The following is a 27,273-nucleotide window of genomic DNA, read 5'->3' as shown; positions in this document are numbered from 1 at the left end:
CGGCCCTGCCGTGCGGCGCCACGCCGCGCTTGCGCCGGGCGTGCTGGTTGTGTGCAGCCGAAAGCGGGTCGCTGCAGGGCCTGGTAGAGGGTGGCGGCCGGTTAAGTTGGCTGCGGACCTGCAGCGGGGGGCTCGGGGTCTCCTGACATCCCGTCTCTCTTCCCTCTGCTTCTGTTCGCCCGAGGAAGAGACGAGTCTTGTATGACACCTTGACGGTAGAACGCCACTTGGTTGAGGACCTCACCCAGGAACGATAATAGGTGGTTCCAGTTTGTCCCTTTGATTTTTTTTTTCCTTTTGATTTAAATCAGGCTTGGTTGCAGATGATGTGAACACGGAGCAGTGCTTGGGGTTTGAGAGGTGAGTTTAGGCTGAGGAGCCAGGTTAGTACTGCTGGAGACTGAATTTTTCCAGGGAACATGTGTGGAAGAGTCTTATGACAGGCTTCCTCTCTGCTCACATGAGGCTTTTCCTGCGAGTGCGTCGCGCTTGAGTTGCAAGGGCGTAGCTGCCCTGAGGAAGGGCGCTGCTTTCTGTGAACGTACTGTCCTGTTAGCGCTGGTCTTGAGCTCTTCCTTGATGCCTGCAGCCAGGATTTCCTCAACTGCGTTGTACGTGTTGTCCTGGCAGCGTGGTGTCTTAGAGCACAGAAACTCCAGTTAACGTTTGCCAGTGCAGATTCCAGAGCAGGAGTCGTATTTCTACATTAGTAGGTGTGATGTTGCTATTTTATTTAACTTATTCTTTCAATGGTCACTGCGCTTCAGATGTTGTTTTGCTTTTAAAATCCTGGTAGAGAAGATACTTGGCCTAAGTGATTTTTTGAAGATGTGTAGTCTCGCGCTCTCTTTCTCTCCATTCTGTAGGAAAGCTACACGGATAATTCCGCACGGTATTTTCTTGACAGCTTTCGTTATGGTTGTTTTACAAAGAAGAAAAAGGAAATCAGTTAGTCCTTCTCTGTTATTAGAACAGCCTCTCTTGATATCTGTTACAAAAGCTACTGCTCTTAAATTTCAAGGCTGCGTAACTTGTCTTTAGAAGGATTTGGCCCATAATGTTCAAAAGGACGTGTGGCTATATGCTCCTAGTTGACTGCTAATTTGCTTTTGCAGACAACCTTCAGTGCTTTCAGTCTGAATGGTTAGTATTCATATACAGGACACTGAAGCCCAGTCCCAGAGCTTTTCAGGACACATGCTGTATTTACGTAATACTGTTCTGTTCTTTTGAGATCCTCGCTTTTCTGTAGAACCTCAGTGCTCTTGAGGCCTAACAGAAACTCTTCTGAGAGGCTAGCCTTAAAGGAACGAGCGGTGAGGAGGTATCGATTTCTCTCATTGTGCGTTTAGAAGCTTTGTGGAGCAGCAATTTCAAACTTGTGTAGGGGCAGTGTCAGGAGAGTGCACAATATATGAGAGGCCTGCGTATGTGTACGTTAAGGATGGAGAGTTGGCTTGCTGTCGCTTCTTGCCTAGATGGGTATTGGTTTTTGAAAGGTCTTATTTCAGGAATGTGGCATTGTTGGTGCTCCCTTCTGTAGGTTTTTAATCCTCTTGATATCCGTTTTCCTGGTTTGACAAAAAGCATGGTTAAGCTGCAGTGGCTGAAGGTCAGCTCCTCAGCGTGCCTCTTCCGTGCAGGCTACAACATCTTCCATGTACGCTGTTATTTCTGGAACCTCCTTGAAGATATGCATCATATCTTCATCCTTCCATGCTTTCAGTTTCTCCTCAAAACAAACTACTTATTTTGAGTCACTTTTATAGGGCACAGGAGAATAGCACAACCATTCAGTTTCATCACTTGCATGTAATCACTTGCCCGTGTAATTTTATCTCCATCATCTCCTTCCTGTCAGCCTCCTGTTTTTGTACTTGTCTCCTTTGCTGTAATCTAATAGTAATAGCATCTTAGTTTTGGTTACTGTCTTCTGGGCAGGTAGGAGTTTAATGGGAGTCTTGCTATTTGGTTTGGTTTGGTTTTGGTTTCTTTTTTTTTTTTTTTTCCTTTTTTAAGTGCAGCATATATTAATAGTAGTAGCATGCTACCACTGTTGTTTTGAGTGTTAGTGACCAGCTCTACAGCTTGTTTTAAAGTACCACAGCAGCATAATCTTAAAAAGCAGTCAGCCAGGCTAATTTTAAACACAAAGCCAAAAAAATACTCCCCAAACGCTCAGCAAATTTCAGGGCACAGAATGTGGTTCCCGTTGGCTTCTGTGGGCTGCCAGTCAACTGCAGGTCTCGTCGCATGGGATAAGCTTTACGCTATTAAGGAACGTTTTTAACGCAAATATGTCTTATGAAAGGCTAAATGAAATTGCATTGGAAATATTTAGTTATTATGTGGTTACTAAAACTGTGGGTTGGTTATTAGTTTTGGTGTTTAGTGCAGCCTTTGGGAATCGCTTTCAGTGAAGAAGAAAACCCTCTGGAAATCATGCCCTGTCCTGCCTCGCGTTTCATTATTGTAATGTGGTTTAATTAGCATAAATTTTTCTCCAACGGAAAAATATGCCCTGCGGCATGAGGTGGGGTTAGCCAACAAGAATACGACTTGCTAAGGTAGCAAAGTTAGTAACATGATATAATCGGTTTGTGTTTGTGAGAGTATTCCTGTCCCGAGCCTCATACTCTTGGCCTCTTATCATGCGGTTTCCCATTGTACTGCTGGCTAGTCATGAGGGTTTCAGGGTCTCAGCCTTTCTCGGGATTAGGTGCAAGGTCAAAAAGAGTGTGCGTAAGGGGTTTGGAGGGATGCGTACACACACACACACACACTCACTCACTTTTTTTTCATAACAGGTGAGGAGACGTAGTGTTTTAGGTGGGAGTATGATGACTAGCTTTTGTGAGGGACATTCCCATGCTTTTTTTTTTTAGCTACTGATTTGAGTGTTTGCTAATTTTATGATATTGTGTGCGGAATAACAGCCATGAGCACTGTGGATGGATGTCTCAAAAAAGGTGACTTATTACTCACTGGTTGGAACTTGTGCTCCAATTACATTAAGGTATGTTGAGATTTTCCCCAGTGGTGAGGGTAAGCTGAAACTTGAATTTATTCCCCTGTAGCATTCCTGGTTAAGATTAATTAAAATATGGTCTTAATAAACTAGTAGTCATTGGACTACACTAGCAGCAGGATCCTGAATAGGCCTTATAACTCAGGCATGAGAGATGCAGTCATGCCTGGTTTTCTATGTTAATAGCCTTCCTAGTCTACATGTAATTCCAGCATTACAAAGCTATGTATCATGATGTCAAATTTCATTTGAAATGAACTGTTAGAGACAGAAGATTGCTGACCTGTTGCTTGGAAAGGGGCATGATGAGATCTTCAGCGTCACAATTAGGTACTAGAATAGCTGAGAGCTGTGACTCCATATGGAGACCTGACTTTCCTGATAACTATTTCATTGAAGTTATTCATAGCACTGCAGTACTTAGTAAGCACGACGACCACTTGTATGGAAAAAAAAAAAGAGTCCTTTAACTCTGCTGTATCTGGCAGTTAATGCAAAGTTACTGACTCCATACAAAAAGTAATTTATATGTACGGGCATCTCTTATAAGATGCAGCCTTTTCGGAGCAAATTCATTTCCATAATGTGAGTACTGAACCATAAACTTGTTCCCCAGTGACAGACCTATGTAATTTCTAGGCGATAAGTGCTTTTGACAAACTCTCTTGAATTGTTCTGGTGTTGGGGCTTATGCTTTCCTGACCGGGTGCGTAGGTTGGTAAACTAAGGCTATTCATTGCTTGGCTAGCCCTGTAGCCTGTAAGGATTTCTTAAGGGTCTGGTTTAAAACAAAAAAAAAAAAAACCAAAAACTGATCACAGAGGTTTCCTTCCAAAATCTGAAGTGGTTGCAATAGTCAAAGAGTAGATTGTTGACCGTGGATTAGAGCTGATAGCAAGTAGCTAACCAAACTTTGAGTTGCCTGTGTGGTGGGGGCGGGAGGAAAAGCAATAGCAGCTTCTTGGGCCCTTATACTGACACCTTATTGTAAGTGAGAAATGACAGGCACAAATGGCATGTGCAGCCAGACTTAAAATAGCCCCTCACCAATCCCCTGGGAGCTTTATTAGTCTCCTTATATGTCCTGCTGCACATGCTGCTGCTTTCTGAGAGAGGAGGGGATGCCAGTTCCCACCTCAGGTATGGCGCATCTAACAGAGTACGTAGTGTTTCCTCTGAGGCCTCCTAACGTTCCCTTTGAAAATACAAGAGATTGGAAAAATCTGTAAAATTTATTTTTTTTGTTAAGTACGCTCTTCAAACTGATGTTAATAATACTGTCAGGCAACTGTGACTGAGTATTTGTATTGGTCTGTCAGTTAAAAGGAAAGGAAAAAAAGCAACTACTCAGGTGAGCCTTTGGCAAGCATTGCAGAAAAAGCTTGGTGTTTTTCTTGATCACCTTTTCACTCGAGCTTTCTTTATTTCTTGCGTATAGGATTGCCAAATGCTTTTAAATCAACTGAGAGAGATAACAGGAATTCAAGATTCAGCCTTCCTTCACGCAGCTCTAAAGGTTTGTGTATGTTGTTGTTGTTCTTCTGAAAGAAGACCTCTGATTCTGCCCCAGAAGTTAGGCAAGTTCAGGCTCTCTTTAAACATAATTCTTGGGTCAGATGTTTGTTGGCATTTTTATGGGTTGATAATAGGCTATTTCTTGCCAAAATAGTCAGTGTGTGTCTCATGAAAGTGATATAGCGTATGCTGCATGGAATAATTTCATTCACGGAGGAGGTAGGGATAATTTATGATCCACTATTTTTTCCACCCCTAACTGGTGCTTAATTCAGATATACCCATGAGGGAAACAGATACACGAGTCCAGCGTTTGTTGATTTCAGGAGGGAACACAATTTGGAAGTTAATAGGCAATTATTGACTCAATTGACTCTGAAGCAAAAAGTCCACAGTGAGTTGAAAACCTTTCATTTTTTCTAACAGTAGATCTCAAAACCTGAGCTGTAGTAGCATAGGCCATGTTAAAACATTGTGAACGTTTCCTGGTAGTTTTTGCTCCTACAGCAAAACTGTTATTCATGCAGAGCAAGTTTCCCCTACGTGAACTGTTTTGGGAGTTCTGGACAGTTGACATAACATCTGTAGCTTTGTGACTTGTGGTTAGCTCATCAATCACCAGCACAGTCATCTTTGCCCTAAAGTAAAGGGACACAAGAATCTCAGATAGTTGGAGAAGCAATACTTATCTGGAAAGAGTCCTCCTCGTAATGCAGATCTTGATATTTATAAATTGCAGGAAGAAACTCATTGCAACTGCATTAGTCTGGAATCACCAGACACCAGTTTCTTGAGATACATCAGTAGGAAATTGGTTGTGTTGATTGTACACAAAGAGACTTTTTTAAGAACATTCTTAAATGCTTCATTAGAAGGAAAGATGTCTAGAAAATGTGAGAATAAATTTAAAGGAGTTTATCTCGGGACACTTATTTTATTCTTTAAAATGAAATACAAAATTAACACGTTTGAGCTCTTTCTGGAGTGAGCTGTGATCAGTGTTTCCATGTCCTTTAGATATCATGTGCTGCATTAAGTACAGGAAAAATAGTGTGCATAGCCCGAGTGATGGTCTGAGAAAAGCAATAGTGTTACCATTGAAGAAAGCCCCAGTTCAGTAAGACATCTTGAAGGTCTTGACATTCATGAAGAGTCTGATTCCTGTGAGTCTCTCTGTGGTGAAGTACCCCGTTGCACTTCAGACCTGCGATTGTTCCGGTCTCTTACAAGGGAAATGAGTTAATGCAGTCTGTATTGTCCTAGTAATAAAACAAAAATGCTTTCTGTCTGAGAAAGCGCTATTTCACTTTTTTTTGTTTGTTTTTTTTTTCTTTTTTTTCCTTCTACTTGTCACCAATAGATAGCTTTCTCCGGTGGCCAGAGAAAGTAAAGTTGGTGCCAGTGTGTCTGTGTCTACCATGGATGCATTAAATTTCATACAAATGCAGATGAGATAACCCTGGAACTATGGATTTTTTTCCCTTGTGTTCTGCTAGGCTGCTAATGGAGATCTAATGGAAGCAGTCAGCTTCCTCACGGAGGAGCATGCTCAGGAGCCTAATCAGAGCACCGCTGCTGCAGAACCATCTGCCTGGGAAGGGAGTGCTGTGGGCAAACAGCTTCCACCAAGTAAGTAGTTTGTCTGTGTTCACACTGCATTACCTTAAGGTTTCGTGGGTCAGCTGAGCTGAAAGGGGAAGTATTGTTCCTCCCAGCTCCTGCCAGTTAATCCCCCCTACTCTTGTCCTAGTACTCATTCAATTTTGCTAGTGCTTGTCACTTGCAGTGGGATAGTTAGGCAAGTAAACCAGCAAAAAAATCTTTTTTGCAAGATTATTTTTTGGCCACGATAATCTCCTTGAACGAGCTCACCTCTGAGTCAGGTGAGCGCCACAGTTTAAGGAGAGGGAATGGGGGTGCACATCTGCAGTGAAGTCTGTGAGGTACGGGGACTGAGCTGAGTCCCTTTGTTATGGCAGTCTTACGGCTCTGGGTGGCTGAAAGGTGTTTCTTAACTTTGTCTAGTGTTTCCTGGTGAAGGACAGTTGAATCCAAAAGGAAAGCAACTCAGTCCTGTTCACCTTGAAAATCAAAGCAACTAGAGTAGACAGACCGTTGAAACCCAAGGTGAAATGTTGTGTGCCTTCCTCATCCCTGTTTTATCACTGCTACCCTAAAATGATCTGTTAGGAGTGATTTCTGAAATAAGTGTTTGCCCACTGCTGCTTTTTTAGCCAGGTAGACTCCCTGTCTGGCTGTAAGGACACGCCAGAGCTGCTTTTTTTTCCAGAGCCTGGTTATCTGAGAGCAAAGACCCATGCTTTTAGAACCGGTAGATGAAACGAATTTTTTCAACTGCCAGGAGGGGCTTACTTCATCCCATTTCAGCAGCTTTTGGTGCCAGACAACTAGTTTTGTCTAGTATTACTGCCTAGCTAAAGCACTACTGTTGACTGCTAGAACACGCAGACAAAGGCAAAAAAAGATTCTGGCAGCTGGGTTATTTGAGCTAGCAATTTGATTACTTGAAAATTATTTTTATAAGTACTGGTATTGACAAAAGTAGGCTGTCAGCTTGGTACATTTAAATGTAAAAAAGTGGAATTGTAGTCAGCAGTGATTGAAAATAATTTCTTTAGAACTTTAATTTTGTTAAAGACACCTAGTCTATCAGCTGAAACTCTCCCAAGTGAATTTATCACTGAACAGATTCACAAAGCCAAAAATCTGTGCTGGGAGCTTAGAGAGTTACACCTAGAACTGTTCAGCTTCCCTTTATCCTACTGTTTAAGGCTTCCACCTGTTTCAAAACTAATTTTCCTTTCTCCTTCCCTACGTAACTAGTAAACAAAATGACTCACAGTTAGCTGATCATCCTACAACAAGCGCAAGAAGTTGGTTTGGTGTGATTATGCAAATTAAAAACATCCTTTTCTTAAAATTGTCAGGAGTCGATATTGGTATCAAGGCATGGCAAATATAAACAGCAGTTGATGTTCTTGTTTCGTTACTTCAGCAGGTTTGAAATGTTCCCACAAGCTCTGAATTCAGGTCTAAGGAAATCTGGCCTTTACGCAGCTGCAAGATCGCTACTTCCTCCTACTCCAGCCCACTCAGTGGCTTTTTAGGTTTCACGCTATGATTTAAACTAAAATAATTTGTATTTACATTTCTGCTAGAAAATTATACTTGTAGCATTTTGAAAATCGTATTTGTGAAGTGTAATGTTTTCTAGAAGTTCCTACTCCTGTTTGGAAAACTGATCAGAACGCTGCCTCTGCTTCTAGATGTTGCTGCACTTACCCCTAACAACAAAGAAGACCTCCAGGCAGTCATTGCTTTCAGCCTCCTAGAATCGCCAAAAGCTCAAGCCACAGAAAGAGAAGCAGAAAGGTCAGTGGATCCGTGAATTGTTTTTGGATTTGTCAGATATTTGTAAGTGCATCCTTAGGCTGATTGCGTTTTTAATACCTGCAAGACAAACGTAAATGCCCAAACAGATGTATACTTACTGCTTTCATAAGATGCTTGGATTGTGATTGTCTGCTGGGTACCATAGTCATTCTTTCCTTCTCGGGCAGCGCTGCAACATGATGCTTGGAATAGAAAACTCAGGTTTAGTTGTGGCCTATTCAATTCCCGCTGTTGTTATTGACATGCCAAACAAAAGGAAACTTTACTGGAAGCACCTTGAAATCACTCATATTCATTCACCTCACACCAGTCATCAAGTAGCTATCTCCTTTTTACTGTGGATTGGACTGGATTTGTCTCCAATAACCACCAAAAGTGTACTGTGTACTAATTTTCCAGTAGCTAATGTGTGAAGAAAAGCATGCACGTCTTATTACCTTATTCCATCTTCCCAAATTACCTTCCAGTCCTGTTTCTCATCCACCTCATTTGAGGATTAAAACTTTTTTTGAGGCAGATGAGTCGGGCACTGTCAGATAATGTACATAGCACAAGAAGTCTGGAGTGTCCTGCTTGTGACTAGAATGGAATACGATTCCTATAGCTCTTGAGAATCTTGGTGAGATGGTATTTTGTAACATGATATACATCTATCTCCTGTGACAGAGCACAGGAAGCACATTCTGCTGAAAACAAAAATCGCTCCAAAAGGAAACGCTGTGAAGTCTGGGGAGAGAATCCCAAACAAAACAACTGGAGAAGAGTGGGTGACTGGCCTGTTGGAATGAAAAACATTGGCAATACCTGTTGGTTTAGTGCTGTCATACAGGTAATCTAATAGCAAAGTTCTTCTGTAATTCCTGCTGCCTTGGAGGTCAAAATGTTTATCGGTGATAATTAAAAATACATCATCTTTGTGAGGTGGTCATCATATGTAGATGAGTGAATGTGACCATGCTCAAATTTACTAATTTTTCCCAAGATTGCAAGTATACTAAAGTTATTACAAAAACAGAAACGTTCCCACCTCCACCCCTGGTTTTTCTGCAGTGAGGGCAGTATTGGGGAGGTTTCCACGTTTTCATTTTCAGATTTGAGAAATCAATCAAGCCTTAGTTTAAGATCCTAAAATACTTCTGTTTTTATTTCATATAGCAGAGATTTACTCTGGGCGTGCTCCAAAAGAGCGGTTAGCTAGACCTCACATAAAATAGATACAAATAGATATAATCCGTGTGTACCTATGCAAATGTTTTTTGGTGCAGTGATGCCCACGTACTTACTGGATGACAGAAGCTAGACTGGCAAAGTGAACTGATAATTTAAATTTACTGCAGTGGTTGTTGGCTCAATACGTGTTGTATCAGATTGCAGTTAATGGAATATAGGGGCTTAAATGCTTGAACTAATAAGTAACTAGGCAGAGAGTATTATTAATGATAACCTGAACAAGAATAGACAACAATAAGAGGAACTGAACACATTTGGCTCTCCTAACCGTTTTACATCAGCAGATAAATGTTAATCATGTCTCTCTTCCTTTTGAAAGGAAATAGAATAGCTGTAGAAGTGCACCTTTCGTGTTATTAGTGGTTCCTCTGTGCTGTTTCGGAGCTTGCCTCTGCTCTTTTCTGAAATGCTTACGTACCCTAAAAACGGCAGGATGAAATTTTGGTCTTTGGCAGGGCGAAAGGGGAGACAGTGGGTACAGAGGTGCTGACCTGCCACGTAGACTGCTCACTTCTTAAATGTTTATTTTAGCAACAGAGGGCCACTGAAGAATTAGGAGTGAACAAAACGGCTGTAGAGTGCAAAGAATGATAATGGTGCTTCAAATTGTAATGAGTAAAGTACTGACAGATGTTGACCAGTCTTTCTTTTCAGTCTCTTTTCCAGTTGCCAGAATTTCGGAGGCTGGTCCTTGGCTACTCTCTCCCACAAAGTGTGCTTGAGAATTGTCGAAGTCGCACTGTAAGTTTTCGTCGAGTAATGCTGTGAAGTGTCCCTCTTTTGTGATATGTCTTGTTGCTTGTGGCTATCTTGATCTTTCTCTAAACAGTTTTAATCTGAAATGGGCCATCTGAGACCCCTGCGCCTATATTAATGACTTTTAAGTTTTCTTACTGCTTTAAAGTCAAGTTTGAGAAATACTTCTCAAAGAGAGAATCGCTGTAGAATAGATCAGATGCTTCCCATAAAGTTTTCTTCTACGACTTTCAGCTGAAGTGCAGAGGGAAATCTGTCCTATGGAATTTCTTTGGTAGCTCCAGATTGCTTGTACGCGCAACAGAGAAGAGCTGGTATTTGAGCCAATCTGAAGGTCTGTCTAGCCTCAGTACCTTCTCATAGCAGCCACTTGCTTCTGTGTGTGCTCTTGACACTCTGAAAAACCCAAGTTCTAGACAAAATAAATTATATAATTACTGGCATTTGCCTTATGTATTAGCTCTTATTACTTCTGGCACTTCTTTTCTGTAGATTTTTTAATTTATGTTAATTTTTTCCAGTTCTCCCATGCATCTATCAGTAGACCAAGTCACTTCCAAGAAATGACCTTACATGTCTTTCTGCTATTGTCCATTTTAATGTCATCCCTTTCCTTGGTTTGTTAACTTGCCTCTTTGGATATGTGCATGTAACACATGGAATTGGAACGCTGCTTTTTTTTGAGTTGCAGTAAGGGTTTGGGGTTTTTTTTCTTTTTTTTTGCAATGCAGGGAAAAAGAAATGTTGCGTTCATGCAAGAACTTCAATGTCTGTTTGCTTTAATGCTGGGGACACGTCGTAAGTTTGTAGACCCTTCTGCAGCGCTGGAACTCTTAAGAGATGCATTTAGATCAGCTGAAGAACAGCAGGTAAGACCAGGTTAAAAAGCCTTTTGTTATCTTCAGAAACCGTACTTGCAGACACATTGATCCTGTTTCACTTCATCCTGCTATTATTTTCAAAGGCCTCATCTCACGTTTGTCAACTGAAGAGCAGTTGTCCCTGTGTTGTTTAGGTGAAATGTACGTGCTTGCTAATTAAGCAGCCAGCATAACAGTCCTCCAAGAGCGCCGTCTGGGTAGTTGGGGAGTTATCATAGTAATTTCCTCTGATCTAGTTCTCAGGTGAGCAGTGTGTTCGTTATTGGTCTAAAATAACAATCGCAGCACTTTAAGTTCATGTTTTTCTCAGATGAGTAGGTACAGCAAAACCAGTTGTCCTGTATTTGAGTCAGTTTGTGAAACTGATGGAATATGAAAACGCTTTCACGTTCGTGTGTATGTTTGACTTTAAACTGCTGTCTCTTTTCTAGCAAGATGTCAGTGAATTCACGCACAAACTACTGGATTGGCTGGAGGATGCCTTCCAGCTTGCTGTGAATGTCAAGTGAGTTTTTATGGTCTCAGGAGTTTGACCTGTCTCTAAGCAGAAATAGATTTTTAAATATGACTGTTTGATAAATGGGAAGACTTTAAGTAAAAAATAAAATAAAATTGGGTTTAAAAAAAAACACAGTTCTTTGAGGATAATCCTCTTAAAGTATTAAATATGCAAATATGCTTATAAAATGTTGTGCCTGCATTTCTGCTTATAAAATGTTGTGCCTGCATTTCTTGCCTAAGTGTATGACTTTATTCAATGCCAGCATGGCCTGCAGAGTAAATAAGCTTTTTAAGGGAAATCAATAGAACTGATGCAAAATGGCATGAGGAGGTGGTCAGCTGGTATAATAAGATTGTCATGAAATGTACGCTACAGTATAACAGAGGTTATACTAGGAAAATAGACACCTGAAGTAGAAATTAAAATCTTCTTAAAGATCTTTCTTTAAAGATCTGTTCTTTAGAACTGCGTTTTGGAAGGCAGTATTTTAGCGGGTTTTTCTTCCTTGCCAGTATAAGTGATATAATGTACCTGTGAGTATGAAAACAGAGGAGAAGGTTCCTCTGTTATTTTGTGCTTTGATAGAAACCTTTACTTTTGATTGTAAGAAGATTCCCAAGCAAAGGCTTAGATTTTAAGCTAGGACTTTTTTAGAGACTGTAGCTCAAAAGAATCAAATATGTGCTTTTTTTCTTTTTGAAACAGCAGCCCTGGGGACAAATCTGAAAACCCAATGGTGCAACTTTTCTATGGGACTTTCTTGACTGAGGGTGTCCATGAGGGTGAGTTAAAGGATTTGATAGATTCACTTTTTAACTCCTTTGAGTGTTTTGATTAATGATGCAACATAGTTTTATGTTGCACCCTCTTGATGAAATTGCTTGGTTCTTCAGTGAACTTGCAAATAGTCGTCTTGATAAAAGAAACAGTTTAAAAACAATTTTGTAACGTGTCTTTTTCAGACATATGTCATAATGTGTCTTAAATACTCTTATGTGCTCATCTACTTCAGCATTTGTCTATAAAGAGGCTTGTCCTGATAGACATCTATACAGAGAACCATATGGAGTTCATTTCTTACAAGTAGTATGTCAGAACTGGTGCTTCTCACAAGCTCTTGAGTTATCCAGGTTTTCTTGTTCTTTTAAGTTCATTCATGGGGTTTTGTATCTTTCCCTTATTCAGGCAATACTTTTTCCAAGATTGAAACCTTTGGTCAGTATCCCCTTCAGGTAAATGGTTATCAGAACTTGAACGAGTGCTTGGAAGGAGCCATGGTGGAGGGGGAGATGGATGAGGAGACAGCAGCTCAGTCAGTGAAATATGGGCAGGAGGTTAGTTTTATGTTTTGTTGTTGAGCTTTTGGTTGCTTTCCAAAAAAATCCAACGCATATAGCACAGGGGTGTCTCACTGTATTTTGATAACTTTAAATGGCAATTGTAATCATTCTCTGCTAACAAAAAGCACAAAATTTTCTGGATACCTGGAGTCTTGCCTAAATGTATGCTAATGTGAGTTACTAAGTCTTAGCTTATTTGTAAAGCTGTATTGTCCTATATAACCAATTTGAGGGGTTTGTTTTGCATTAAAAAGGTAAACATCTACTTCTGATGCAAGTGTGATAAAGTCTCTCTCTTTCTGTTGAAGCCTACCTGTACCTGAGTAGGGGGAGAACCACTGCCTCCATAGTTTCGGAGGGTAAAAGTACAGTGCTTAACTCTATGGTATGCCATTTGGAATTTGTTTCTTTCTCCCTATTACAGTGTGTGTTTCTTTTCTTCTCATTTTCACTCTTATCTTCTGCCTGTGCTGATTTTTTTTCTTTTTTTTCTTTTTTTTTAATTCCTTGAATCAACAGATCAATCATAAACTATTTAGCTGCAGCAATGTAGAAAGTTGAGATGTACCATTACATTCAGCATCCTGTATGCGTAAGAGTAGCTGAGAGGTTAGTCTAGATAAAGGTTGGGAAATAATATTAAGAAATTTGCAAAGGTATCTGGCATAGATGGGGCAGGGGAAGGAATTTCATTTCTGTCATGTGAAAAATGTGCCGCCTTGTCTTAAAGTAGTAAAAGAAAAATAAAATCTTGCGCTGGTAAGCCATGTCTGAGTTTGGACTCAGCTGTTTGTTAGTGGTTTTACTAGTTTTTGCATGAGGCTGTTTGGACACAATTAAAGCAGATTCTGTAGCAACTGATGTTACTGAAAGATATGGGAAATTGGCCCAGTCATGAAGAAGTTTTAATGATTGTGTGGCTGTACAGATAGGAGGAGAGGGCTCGGACTTTCATTTCTATGACATGTGATTAGAAAGAACTGTGCATGTTTATTTTACTTCCTAAGATGTGGTGACTAGAGGCCTACGTGATAGGGGACATAGAGAATGAGGTGCATTTTATCTTTTGAGGACATAGGTGGCTGTACTGTAGCTTAGTGCATCAGTGGGATCAATTAGAGCAGGTGTTTCTCCTACGTAATAGATGTATAAAACCTTCCTTTCTCTTTCTTACGTTCTGTTGTTCTGAAGATTGGGCGGCTTCTCAAAAGGCTGTGCTAGCTGGCCATTTCCTTCTAAAGTATTAAAAATAGTCACCTTCATTGTAAAGATTTTAGATCTAAAAATGTGCTATGGCACTTTGGTGTAGGGACAGATGTATTGTGGCAGGACACGTGACATGGATCACGCAAAGGAAAGCGGCCTTAGTGTGTTCATCGTGAGTCCAACAGGGAATATTGTCTCTGTGGTGCCATGCTAAGGTAGGTGAAGTAAACTTCTGGCAATGGATGCTTGAAGTGTTTGTGAACCCAGGAGGATAGAGGAAGTGTAAATGCAACTGAGACTTTTTCTTTCAGCATGGCTCTTTGAAACAGTGTTTTAAACATAAAGAAAGTGGATTTGTGGTCTGAATGTCCTAAGCTGAATAGCTCATAAATAGACTGAGAGAGGATGAGGAGTAAGATGCTGGTTAAGGACTTCTGTTTTAATTGTTCATCATTGCATGAGCGCTGCATTGGAAAATAACTATCTCAGAGGCTCTTAGCTGACATCCAGAGTTTGTGTAGTGTTTGTGATTTCTGTAAAATTAATTACTGGAATAATCTGTCAAGCTAGATGCACCGGGCAAGGGAAATTAACTTTCTGGAAGCTATCATGAGGCTTCTTTATGGTAAACATTTAAAATGGAAGTGGAAATTTTAATCTCATAAAATTTGACTTTCTGACTAGCTGCTCCATAAACAAAATATATGCTAGGTCAGTGGTTGAAGACAGACAGGTACTTAGGATCAGTCTAAAATACACCCTTTAGCAATCATCTTAAAACAAGTCCCTTTTGGGGCGTTTCTGCTTTTGTTACAGCGCTGGTTTACAAAACTCCCACCAGTGTTGACCTTTGAACTCTCCCGATTTGAGTTCAATCAGTCACTAGGACAGCCAGAGAAAATTCACACCAGGCTAGAATTTCCCCAGACTATTTATATGGACAGGTGAGTTGTTTGGTTTTACCATATGTTAATGCTGATGCTTTGTTTCAATTAACGAAGCAAAAAAGATCTTATTGATGAGGCGGGAAGGGTTCTAAAATATTTATGAGAGATTGTAGATATCAGGAGTGAATAAATCTCACATGGTGGGGCTCTGTATTTTGTCCGTTTAGGTACCTCTACAGCAGTAAAGAGCTTATTCAGATGAAAAGAGAAGAAATCAAGAGACTGAAGGAGAAAATAGTGATTCTGCAGCAGAAACTGGAAAGGTAAGTAGTCAACTAATTTTATTTTTGTACCATGTGGAAGTTTGTGATTCCTTACTTTTAAATGAGCTTTCAAATAACATAGAAACTTGTAGAGGAAGGAGAAAATTAATCACGTTTGTTTTTTTTTTTTTTTTCCCCTGGGAAGTGTGGAGAAAATTCTTTTAAAAAAAAAAATTTAAGGAAAAAGAATGTGTGAGCTTTATGATGGAAAGAAACAAAGAGACGTCCCCTCCAGCTTAGCAATATTTCTTTCGTAGGGAAAGAAATCAATAGCAAAGTTCTTCTGATTTGTGGGCAAACGGAAGATTTTATTTACCAGGTGTTTTATCTGAAAGTCCTTTTAATCAGCTCTAAACCTGCTTGCAGTTCTTTTAATTTTACTGAGACAAGGCTGTGAGCAGGTGGCAGGCGAACACTTGTACTGTGTAGTAGTAGCCTTGGTGTTATTTGTGCTCAGTATGGGTTCTGGTGGGTGTCGTGAAAACAGTTTATATTTAAGTCCATGGGTAGTATACAAAGGCACTCACGTCATGTGTTACCACGGCTGTGGCCTACGTTTTAGTTCCTCGTCAAATAAAAGATAATGTGGTGGCTACTGCTAAAACAAGTTCCGTAGTTGGCAAGAGTTTGCAAAATTTCCAGTCTTTAGACTAAAGAACAGAATAATCAGCTGTTAAAGGTAGGAGTCCGGATGGTGTCTGAGCAGAGGTACAGCTTAACATTGAGAGACAAGTTTTCATAGTGGAGGGTTTCTCTTGTAACTGCAGGACTTCTGAGGAAAAGAACAGAAGGATGCATAGGAGGAACAAGTGTGTGCTCCGTGGGCTCTCGTTCTCTCTCCCCGCCGGATGTTCAGATTCTGAGGAGGAAATTGAGGCAGGGCAAGGTGTCCTGGCTGGTTTTTAATCCAGATCTGTATATATTGTCATAGAGAAAGTAAAAAGTTGCTGGGTTTGCGTTTTGGAATTTTTTTAACATTTAGGAGATTGTGTGCATCGTAATTGGCTTTTATTAGTACTTACAATGAAGAGGTAACCTGGTAAAATTCCAGTTTGTTAAGCGCTGCCAGTATTAAAAGGATATAGGAAAATGTAAAGGTAAGTGCTGGTCACTGGGCTTGCAGCAACAGGGCTGTGTTATTCCACTTTCATAGGACGTGAAGGACCGTTCTTGGACAAAAGCTGTGCATCCAAACAGGAAGCACGGACGCTTACTTTAACAAATGGATGACTGAGGAATACATAAACAGCATATGGCAGGATCCTGAATTTGCAGATTTGTGAGCATTTAGTGGGGGAAGGTATACTACAATTATCTGACACGATTTCTCTGGAGAGCTGGTGTGTTCAAAACAAGTTCTATAAAAAGACAGGAATGTTATATGCTGCCTCTCCATAAATACGTCATTGACTGTGTCACAAACTAATATGTAGCAGTTTACTTGTGTCTTTCCTCAGGGTTAACCAAACAGTCATATTCCTCTATTAATGGAACATGTTGTTTTTTTACTGTAGGTACATGAAATATGGTTCTGGCCCAACCCGCTTTCCACTACCTGACATGCTCCAGTATGTTCTTGAATTCGTTACTACAAGGCCAGCTGTAGTTATTTCTTCTGCTCATGACTCTCAGACAACAGTCCTGCAGTCCCAAGCCGAGTCTCATGTTTTGGACAGGCTTTCACAGCAGAATAGGTTAGTAAACAGAAATAAAAAAAACTTTTCTAGGCAAACACTTCACCTTCCAGCTAACTACTCATGATGTTCATCCTCAAAGATAAGTGGATTATTTATCTAGGCACTTTGTGAGCATGATGATGTAAAGTGTAAGTGCCTGTGCAAGTAATCAGTAGCTGCTTTCCTCTTAATTTGGTTCTGTTGTTTGGGTAAATGTAACACTGCATCAAGTCTGTTCTCTTTCCTTTCCTGCGTTTGAGCAGTAATCCTAAGTTAGATTATGGGCCCTTTTTGGTTAGGGCGCTAATATTTTGTTCCATCAGCCATTGAATTACTACAATAATGGATTATCACAAGTCTGCCCATCATGGTTGGCTTATACGCTTGAGTAAATAAATGAATTCTTCAATAGTAAGGGAGGGAATTTTTAGAATCGCTCGCTGTGAATCTGCACTTCCTGTGCACAGATGTAGAGTTCTGTGAGAACCTTGTCTTGTCTTACATTTCAATTTGATCTGCTAAAGAGGAAGTACGTTTTAGTGAACTTGTTCTCTTTACATACCGTACCATCTGGAAAAGGAAATTGTGCCCTGACTTTTGAGTAATTTTGATTTGCTTCATTTTCTTTTTAAAAAAAAAAAAAAAAAGAAAGAAAGAAAGATTGAATAATCTTGTCTATTACTATGGGATTTTGCTTCATAGTATACTAGAAGCAAAGAATACTAAGACGACTGAAGATACAGCTTTCTTTTTGGCAAATTCTTCACCACAACAAAAACTGAGTACGCCACTCCAGCCTTCTGATTCACCAGCAGAAATGTCTGACTGCCCAGCTCCTCACATGGTTTCTGAGGAGGAGATGAACCTTGTTAGGACGTGTCTTCAGCGATGGAGAAACGAGATTGAACAAGACATACAAGGTTGGCCCAAAGTATATTTGTTGTGATTTCCTGTTGATTGCCAGCCTGAATTCCTTTCTGTTGCTTTAATTGGACACATCCTGAACCAGTCCCTGAGGTGTTCCTGCTCATCTAAAAATGACTCTTCTGTATGTTTTGAGATACATGGTACATGCGGTGGTCGTAGGCCTACCATCAACTAGTCTTGTGTAGGTTTCAAGTCTGGTGTTAACTGTACTTGAGAAAAGCTGTGACCCTGCCCTCTGTTAGTTATTGCATGACTCCAATATCTTTGAAGTGAAAGGGTCCGCAATAGCCTGACTTGTCATTAGTTTTCATATATTTTTCTTATTCACGATGTTCTTGGCAGATTTGAAAGACTCTATTGCCAAAATCAACCTATCCATTGAACAAATGTACTGTGACCCTCTCCTCCAACAGGTAAGAAATGCAGCTTCATTAGGTAAATGTTAAACTGATATTGCTGGCTATATTGACGTAGTAGAAGATAAATATTTGTTTGGAAGGAGAGAAAAAACGCTACATGTCTTGCCTAGGTTGGGAGGAAGGATTTGTTTTTAATCAGACTCTAGCCCTCTGGGGAGGGGAAGAATGAATGTCTTTAGACTGATGTTCTCGCCCTCACCCTTGCAATGAACTAATGGAGACATTCTCAGTGTCATCAGTTCTTTGAGAGAAATGCTTCCTTCTCATGTTTTTACCCTATGTTCAAACTTCCACAGAGCTTCTGAGGTTAATAAATTTGTGCTTTTCCCAAAAACATTTAAAGCCTGAAGTGTCTGTACTTGCAGAGAATCAGTTCAGTCATGTGTGCTTCTGTTTATTTTGTCTTACCTCAGGAGATGTGGGATATACACTCTCAGGCAGCTGCAGAGCATCCATTTTAGGTATTTAAACGTCCCAGGGAGAAAAAGAGGAGAAGGGAAAAGCAGCTCTGTATGCCTTTGTTCTGATATTCAGGAGTTATTTGGCAAAGTCTAACTTTTTTCCTTTTAGTTATTCCATTCATCCAAGATGAAAACAAATCTCCGCTATAGGATGCGCGTGATAATAATTTAATCTTGTTTGAATAGGATAAGTTTGTTTGCTCTTTCCTCATTCATGCTCAAGTCTCTGCCTGTTTTTAGATTAATTCTGTATGGAGAAAAGTTTAGGTTTCAGAACGTCCAGCCTTTACCAAATAATCTTTCCTAACTATCTTAATTGTGAATGCCATAGAGATGGTACCTTAACTGTGACCACTTTTTCCTCTACCAGCTAGGAACTGAGTTGGCTATAAAACTGTAAGTAAAGTATACTTCAGCAGGCCAAAGCTATCCTTGGATCAGTCTAGATTTCAGCTCATGCAGTCCTCTTGTTTTTTTATGTGGGACTTTGCATAAGGGGGCTCTGACCCATCACAGAAAGATGGAATTCAGAACCTAGCCAGAAACTGAGTTGGAGGCTGGTTCTAGTTGGGCACCAAACTTTGGATACTGATCAAATACGGACATTGCTGTGTTTAAGCACGGGATAAATCCAAGAGCGCTGTCTGAGCTCAGGTTATGGTACCTACTTTGCTATAAGGGATCTTTGAGTGAAACACTTCATGTTGCTACACTGCCAGACAGATGGTTTGGCACAACAGGTGCAAATTGTTGAGCAAGTTGAGGCAGCAGCGCTAAGAATTCATACAGAAATGGCTCATAGACGCATCTACTGTAGCGGTCAGGAGAATACTCGCTAGTAATTAGAAGTTCGGTAAGGGTGCCTTAATATCGCTTCAATAGCAAGTTCAGACATCACGCTTTCTACGTTGGGAGCATGAACTTTTTGGATGGCCTCAGTTTCCAGTGCAATAATCGGACTTGCCTTTCAGTGTCATGATGGCACTTTTGGTCTAAGATGACAGCATATGGCGAAAAGAGCAGTCAAGTCTTATACAGTCTGAAATTTAGTGTATGAATCAACAGTCCTGTAGAAGGCAGCAGCTGTGAATAGTCTTAAAGTTCTTGTATAGAGGCTAGACAACTTTGTTTACTAAAAGTAAGTCTGAAAAATATGTTTGTATGAATTTGCAGGTTCCCTATCGTTTGCATGCAGTCTTGGTCCATGAAGGGCAAGCAAATGCTGGTCATTACTGGGCCTACATATATGACCAGCCTCGAAAAAGCTGGCTCAAGTACAATGACATCTCAGTGACAGAATCATCGTGGGAAGAATTGGAGAGAGATTCATTTGGAGGCTTGAAGAATGCCAGTGCCTACTGCCTGATGTACATAAGTGATAAGGTGTCCCACTTTGTTGCAGGTATTGAAGCCAAAACTGCTGGTTATTTAGACAGTTGTGTACTATGTTGTCTCTGTAACCCTGTGCAAACATTAAGTTCGTCAGCATCTCTTTGGCATAGTGTTATCCCAGTTCTGTAGAGGAGAAGGTAGTGGGAGCCGCGGGAGTGGTGGAGTGTAACTTGATTGCTGTCAAGAGGAGGAAAAGACTAGCTCTGCAGCACGCTTAGTTCATTAGACCTGGTCGTATCTAGTTTTAGCATATCGGACAGACACTTAATTATTAGTCTTTATATGCAGTTTTTGCCATTTTGAATCAGACCCTCTTGTTCTAGGAGCCCATCAGGCAGCATCCAAATGCTTCCGAAGATAATGCAGAAAAGTTCACCCAATAATGAAGTGATCTGTTCCATGCTCAGTTTTTTTTCCTAAATCCCTTATAAAGGTAGAAAGAACTTTGCTAGTGAGATGAGAGTAATTTATTTAATATTAATAAGTATAAATATTCAAGCTCCCCATTTGCTTCTTTCAATATGCCTTTATTGCTAGTGTTAGTCACTTTGGCTCTGTATACAGTTTATATGACAGTGCTTCATTTATAAGGTCACGTGGAACGTCTCCCACTTTATTCATGCCATTTTTATCTTGCGTTTTGGCTCAATCGCTTGTTCTGTAGCGGTATCGTAATATGCAACCTACACGATGTGTCTTATTTATGCAGTCTTTGCTACTGCATGAGTTGAGTTATTGGTAACAGTGACTGAGCCTTACAAGCGTGTCTGCAATGCCACTGTGTACATAGTTATATGGAGAAATTATTGTGCACGTGGCAAACAGCTGTAGAAGAACCTACTAATCTCCTGCATGGTTCATTTAGGTGTAATAAATTCAAACAAACAATGTAGAGCTGTCATTCTGCTCGTCGCTGAATGTTGCTTATGAGAATCTGAAAGCTGTGTTCTTTGTGTGTCTTCCTATGACACAGTTCAGCTTCTGAACTAAACCTGTTGATTTTTTTTTTTTTTCCTATTTGATGTAGTGGTTGTTGGTTTTAAAAATGTTTTGCTTTTACGATGGTGTGTAAGAAGAGAAAAGTGCGGTGTAGGGAACTGCCATTTGGTTTTGATTAAATTTAAAGACTTGCCTAAAACTGGTATTTCTTGTTTTTTTGTGATACTTTAGAACTTAAAACAATACTGAAATAGATGTAAAAAATACTGATAAGTACCAGCATGAAATTCATGCTTTGGAATCCATGTGATTCCTACCCTTATACGTTAGTTAGCATTGTAGGTATGATGTCTCAAGCTGAATTGAGACCTTTCTGGCTACTGGCAGTTTAAATGATGGTCTCGGAATATCACAGCCCTTTAGTAAGGATATATTTCTGACCTACTGTGTCAGTGATCACTGTTTCTGGAATTGCTCTTCAGTAAATGCTGTTCAGAGGTAGAACAAAACTAGTTTTTGTTTCAGATAGCTTTGTATATTTGTCTTTATCTTAGTTATCTTGTCTTTATCTTATTTGTCTTTATCTTAGTTCTTCTGTTTAAGGATCATCTTAATTTATAGAGCTATTAGAAAGTGGTTTTTTTCCCATTTATCTCTCGGCTGATTGTTGCTTTCCATAAAATGGCAGATATGTTTAGTCTATGATGGTATAGTCATACTACCACGTATTTCATCGTATAAAAAATTGTGCATTTCTTCCAGATGACAACGAGGATTCAGAGGTGGGACAGTTTCAGAAAGAAGTTGAAGCCTTGCCCCCAGAACTGAAACATTACATCCAGGAGGACAACTGGCGACTAGAGCAGGAGGCAGAAGAATGGGAAGAGGAGCAATCTTGCAAGATTCCTCAGATAGAGCCTTCACCTGCTTTTGAATCGCAGGACCTCTCTTCTGATTCAGGACCAGGTGACACCACATCTGATTTTGTGAACAGTGTTGAAACTAGTAACAACCAACTGGTCAAAAATAGCACTGGTCTGGAGCCTTACAGAAAATTCTAGATATCTAGGATAAACAGTTAATGAAGTAGCAAAGCAGGTTGGTGGAGGCTGCATCCCGGCAACAGGAAAAGCTGTTCTACTGTTTGTGTGTATACATACTTCTAAGCTTGTCATCGAGTTGGGTGAAATGGTGTTTTTCATTCATTTAATCATAATGAGCTAATTACAAAAATGACAGTGAGTGAAATGAAGGTATTGAGCAGCAAATGTCGAGGTGCTGCTCTCTCGAGTGGAAGAGTGTCACTTAGCAATGCCTGATAGTATGTGCCATACCCACTGAAAAGGCTTCGTGAGGCTTCATGCACAAGCTCATGGTGAAATGCATTCTCCTCTGGGATGAATGTAGCAGCTGTTAAATCTTGTGGAGAGGTGCTACAAAACATCTTAGATCAAGAAAGGGAAAGCAGACTCAATGAAAAACAAGCGCTCATTCAAGTATGGGATTTTGATGGAACTGAGTAGCAAGCCTACCCCAGACTCTAGTATGGTCTTAAATTGAGGTTTTGCATCACATTGTTAAATGATGGAACAGTTTAAGGTGTGAATAAAGGCACCGTTTTATTTTAGGCTGTAATTTCTGAAGATATGTACTTTTAGTAGACTGTTCCATCTTCTGAAGTGCTTTGTGTGGCCAAGTTTTTGACAGAATTAAGGTAGCCTGTAAATTCACATATGAATGGTTTGGGGATGCCATTCACAGGTAAAGAAGGTGTTAAGTGTGCCTAATAAATATGGAAGATGGCTGCTTTGATCTCATGCACTCATATTTGCCTTTTACCCTCTGTGCATTTGGATTTGTGTCTTGCAGTTCATGCTCAGTAATACCACACCTCTGTCCTGACAGATCAGTCTTCAGTCTGTGAGCAGAGCATGCGTTCGCTGTCCTCTGAACATGCCATGATTGCAAAGGAGCAGACTGCCCAGGCCATTGCAAACACAGCCGATGCCTATGAGAAGAATGGTGTAGAAGCAGCTCTCTGTGAGGTAAGAACTGAGCCCTGGCCCAGGAAACAGGCAGTTGTCGTCTTTGTATTCTTCTTAACAAACATCTGCTTTTTCCATTTCTGTGTAATTCTGTAGCTGTACCACCTTTAACTCAGGCCACTTCTGCTTTCCCTGTATTTTGTTTTTGTTTTTCTTATTCTTTTTCTTCTTTCTGCTGCCACAGCCCAAGGAGGTAGACCCAACGAAGGCCCATCCAGGAGAAACAGCCCTTACAGTTCAGGCAGAACAACCACAGGATGCTAAAGAGACAGAGTCTGCTGCCCAAACTAGCTCACAGGTCTCTGAAGTGGAAATCCCCAGTGTGGGGAAGATCCTTGTTAGATCTGATGCAGACGGATATAATGAGGAGGTACAGAACCCAGTGCAGGAGTTAATCACTGTCTGTCATTAACCGGTAACTTTGCAGTTAGCTGGCTTTGAGCTTTCCTAAGATTGGGTAAGATAGTAGTCTGGCAGGAAATAATGTTGTTTTCCAAACAAATTTTCCCACTGTAGAAATAAGGAAGGCCAGACTGAATTTTCTAGTAATTTCATCTCTAAATGCCATCAGAAAAGCAGCTCTGTGAAAGCACTTAATCATTACATCTGCATGTTGTTCCTTTAAGTCTTCTTTCTGTCACAGCTGTATCAAAACTGGTCTTAGCTGTATTACTTTATTTGCAAGCCGCTTTATTACTTTCAGTTAGGGTTTTGTCCTGTCTAAGAAGTGACTGCTAAACCTTAACAGTATCCCAGCTATGGATTTGTTGAATGTGACTGTTTAACCCCCCTCAAATACGTACTCGAGTGGCATTTTAGAAGTCAATCAATTCAGTCTTTTTCACAAGTACAATTGCATTTCACGTACAGAGATATTGAGCTTGTTACTACACGAGTATGTTTAATATTTGCTTGTGTGCGGTTGGCGCAATGAAACGCTCTGCCGCAGGCAGCGCTCTCTTATTCGTATTGCTTTAAAAGATTGAATGGGACATATAGGGGATATGATTACTGTGCGTTATGTTCTCACCTGTTGAATTTACAAACTCCAGGCTTGGAACGATGCATTTAAGTGTTTGAAAAAAAAACTGCATGTAAAGTGCATGTGGCAGATGGAACGAGTAGTATATAATCAAATCACAGCTCTGGCTTATTCCGCCTATATTCGTACCATTTCCTTTAAACTTCATCTTTTGAACTTTTTTTCTTTTCTTCACCGTGCCTTTTCTTCTTTTCCGGTCTGTCATTGTTTTCCTTGTTCTTGTTTATTTTCCTGCTTTTGTGGTAGGTGATGCTGAGTCCAGCCATGCAAGGTGTGATCCTCGCTATTGCAAAAGCCCGTCAGACCTTTGATCGAGATGGGTCTGAAGCAGGGCTTGTTAAGGTATCTTATTTGTTTGCTAAATCCAGTAGCTTGGAAGTTTGTGTTTTCATGAAATGAGGAAAGTAGACTACTGACGTATCACAAATGTGAAGGGAACGTTTCCTGCAGTTTTTCTTTTAGCTAATGGCTTGTGTGACCCACGTTTTTGTTTCTGTTCTCTTATTGTAACAACACATCCTTGTGCTCTAAACAATTGTTAGAGGTTGTAAGAGCTCCGCTCCCCTCAGAAGAAACAACAGGTTTTTACTTACTTTTCACTATTTATACTACTTATTCTTTTACTATTGGCAGTTCTCTCAGTCTGGATAATGAAAAGTAGACCTGCTTTTTTTGGGGTACCTGTTAGAATCTGTTGCATAAGTCCTGGTATGATCATCAGAAAGCAGCCATTTAATTGAAACCAGGACTCATTTGAAATTTTTTTTCGGTCCTGAACGTGCATGCTTATTGTAACCTTTCTTGTAAAATGTGTCCTAAGAACTGTATGCAGTAGGCAGAGGGATTTGCAAGAGTACACACTGCTGCATGTGGAAGCTGATGTTAGATTTTACAGGCAAAAGGATTTAAATAAAAACGTGGCATGGGAAAAATCACCTGTTTTTAATATCCAGGAATATAAATCACTCTTGCCTCTTAATACAGACATAAGAGATATGCAGTAGATTTCTACAACTTTGGCACTTGCAAAAGGATTTCCAAAACTAAGGGAGTTATACACCTCACCCTTTCTGAAAGGCATTTAGCCTAGTATCAACCGCTGCAGCATTCAAACTGGCAGAAGAGTGAAAGTTTTAGTATGTGCATTTCATTGATAGGCATTCCACGAGGAATACTCCAGACTCTATCTACTTGCAAAAGAGACCCCAACCCCTCAGAATGATGCCCGGTTGCAACATGTGCTCGTTTACTTCCTGCAAAACAATGCTCCCAAACAGGTTGTGGAGCGGACCCTTCTTGAGCAGTTTGCAGATAAAAACCTCAGCTACGATGAAAGGTTTGTGCTGTGGATTATAGGATAAAGTTTTCTCATCGGACACAGCTGGCATCATTGTTCTGATTTTGTCCTCTCTGCTTATACTGAACAGGTCAATTAGTATTATGAAGGTAGCACGAGCTAAGCTGAGAGAAATTGGCCCTGATGATGTTGATATGGAGGAGTATAAGGTAAGGGACCAGAATGGCACTTTTGATTCTTAATGCTTGTCAGTACTCATGCTGTCCAAAGCAGCATGTGGGCAACCGGGAATACAGTGCAGAACAGTGCAAGCACATAAAGCAGTAGCTGGCATGCCTATAAGCAACTGACTAGCTATCTGAAGTTTGTGAGTTCAGAAAGTGGATGTTAAAAGTAAGAATGAATACCTTGGGAATTTCCTGAACTTTTGGGAACGTGCATGTAATTGACTATATTGAGTTTTTTTTTTTTTTTTATGACTTACAAGAGAATTTTAAACTCCTCAAAGGGTAACATCTGATACACTTCTGGATTGTGAAGGAAAGTAGAACTGTGTGTGCGCGCATGTTACAGATGAAGCTGACACTCTGCTTTTCTCGTTATTCCTTAACAGAGATGGCACGAAGACTACAGTCTTTTCCGCAAGGTGTCTGTTTACCTGCTTACAGGGTTGGAGCTGTACCAGAATAGAAAGTAGGTTAATTTTAATTGGGTGTTTGGGTAAGATTAGCTGCAGCCTAGAAGTACTTTGACAGTACTTATTGCTTCTGACCTGTGATGGTCAATCTTGTATTCAAGGCCAATGTGCTTTCTTCTTGACTTGCTAATAGCCCTCTCTGGAATTCCGGGGTGACCTTGTTCAACAATTTAAATAGTATACTGCATTACTAGCTAGGTGTCTGACCCTGATTCTTAGGGTCTGACCCCAGTTCTTAGGGTGTCCCACTAATCTCTCCCTCAGTAGAGCTTTGTATTCTCATTCCCAGAGATGGGTTTGCCAGACTGGTTGCCATTACTTTTTTTGCTCTTTGTACTCCTGGATTAAAATTAAACTGTCCCATACTGGATGCCGTACTTTGTTTAAAAACATGTTTTGGAGTCTCTGGACTCTTAAGAAGTGAAAAATGGGTGTTCTTTCCCACCAAAGTTTTTGAGGCTGTATATTACATGAATAGTGCAGTGCAGAGAAAGACAGTTCCATTTCATGAAAGGTTTGATGTTTGAAAACCTGGCTTTTATAAATTATTCATGGGTGACAACAGAACTTATGTTCTGAGAAGGCTCGCAGTGATGGGCTGCCACAGTCAAGTGGGCAAGCTGCCAAGAGGCTGAGCAGGGTGTGTTAGAGCTTCTCTGAAATGACCTAGCCTCTACCAATTGTTTTGATTTGGCTGACTCAAGAAGCTCAACCCAGCAGTTGTTTTCTTATACGTTTTTCACCAGTTCTTTTCTAAACTAGAAATATGTGAAGGAACTGAAAATATTGTTCTACGCACCTCTTTATGCGGTCTCCCAAAGTGCAAAGCTGTGGGACCAATACAGCTAACGTAGAAATTGGCACTCACGTTCTGAATTGTACGCAAACTTGTCTTTAAAGGGCTGTTCCTAAGATGCTGGTTTGGCACACTGGGAGAAAAAGGAACGTGTCATTATTTGACGTAGAACAATTGTTTATGCTTTGGTGAGGAAATGAAGTTTATCCGTCAGGCTCGGTGTTGGTTAGCATTGAGGCTAAGCGGAAAACATTTCCTGAGTTGACGTCACCGACTTCACTGCAGCTTGTGACACTGATAAACCTGGTGGGTTGGACAGCTAGCACTCTTCTTCTAGGTACCAGGAGTCGTTGACCTACCTAGTCTACGCCTACCAAAGTAACACCACTCTGCTGATGAAAGGACCCAACAGAGGAGTAAATGAATCACTGATTGCCTTGTACAGAAGAAAATGTCTGCTGGTTTGTAACGAAGAGCTCTAAACTCATTCTTGGAGGGCA

General features: G+C 40.4%; 1 protein-coding gene across 20 annotated transcripts in view; it reads left to right on the top strand.

Annotated features, from left to right (window-relative positions):
* Positions 1-27,273, top strand: part of USP28 (ubiquitin specific peptidase 28) — a 32,117-nt gene that overhangs the window by 1,007 nt on the left and 3,837 nt on the right. For 2 of the 20 annotated variants that reach the window (XM_068916589.1, XM_068916586.1), the window contains exons 2-22: positions 4,467-4,544; positions 6,040-6,172; positions 7,831-7,936; positions 8,624-8,786; positions 9,842-9,928; positions 10,675-10,812; positions 11,256-11,329; positions 12,032-12,108; positions 12,512-12,660; positions 14,689-14,816; positions 14,987-15,082; positions 16,597-16,776; positions 17,461-17,678; positions 18,028-18,098; positions 19,739-19,967; positions 21,659-21,862; positions 22,802-22,941; positions 25,141-25,319; positions 25,411-25,489; positions 25,894-25,973; positions 27,111-27,234. In XM_068916589.1, the coding sequence (XP_068772690.1) occupies positions 4,476-4,544; positions 6,040-6,172; positions 7,831-7,936; positions 8,624-8,786; positions 9,842-9,928; positions 10,675-10,812; positions 11,256-11,329; positions 12,032-12,108; positions 12,512-12,660; positions 14,689-14,816; positions 14,987-15,082; positions 16,597-16,776; positions 17,461-17,678; positions 18,028-18,098; positions 19,739-19,967; positions 21,659-21,862; positions 22,802-22,941; positions 25,141-25,319; positions 25,411-25,489; positions 25,894-25,973; positions 27,111-27,234 (2,724 nt within the window). In that variant the 5' untranslated portion in view covers positions 4,467-4,475. Of the gene's footprint in view, positions 1-193; positions 261-311; positions 361-2,810; positions 3,017-4,466; positions 4,545-6,039; positions 6,173-7,778; positions 7,937-8,623; positions 8,787-9,841; positions 9,929-10,674; positions 10,813-11,255; positions 11,330-12,031; positions 12,109-12,511; positions 12,661-14,688; positions 14,817-14,986; positions 15,083-16,596; positions 16,777-17,460; positions 17,679-18,027; positions 18,099-19,738; positions 19,968-21,658; positions 21,863-22,801; positions 22,942-23,125; positions 23,312-24,229; positions 24,326-25,140; positions 25,320-25,410; positions 25,490-25,893; positions 25,974-27,110; positions 27,235-27,273 lie in introns of those variants that run through there. The other 18 variants (XM_068916579.1, XM_009670048.2, XM_009670046.2 and 15 more) reach the window with 18 other exon arrangements.

The sequence above is a fragment of the Struthio camelus genome, chromosome 22 (assembly GCF_040807025.1).
Source record: "Struthio camelus isolate bStrCam1 chromosome 22, bStrCam1.hap1, whole genome shotgun sequence".
NCBI lineage: Eukaryota > Metazoa > Chordata > Aves > Struthioniformes > Struthionidae > Struthio > Struthio camelus.
This window is presented reverse-complemented; position numbering and strand designations above follow the sequence as displayed.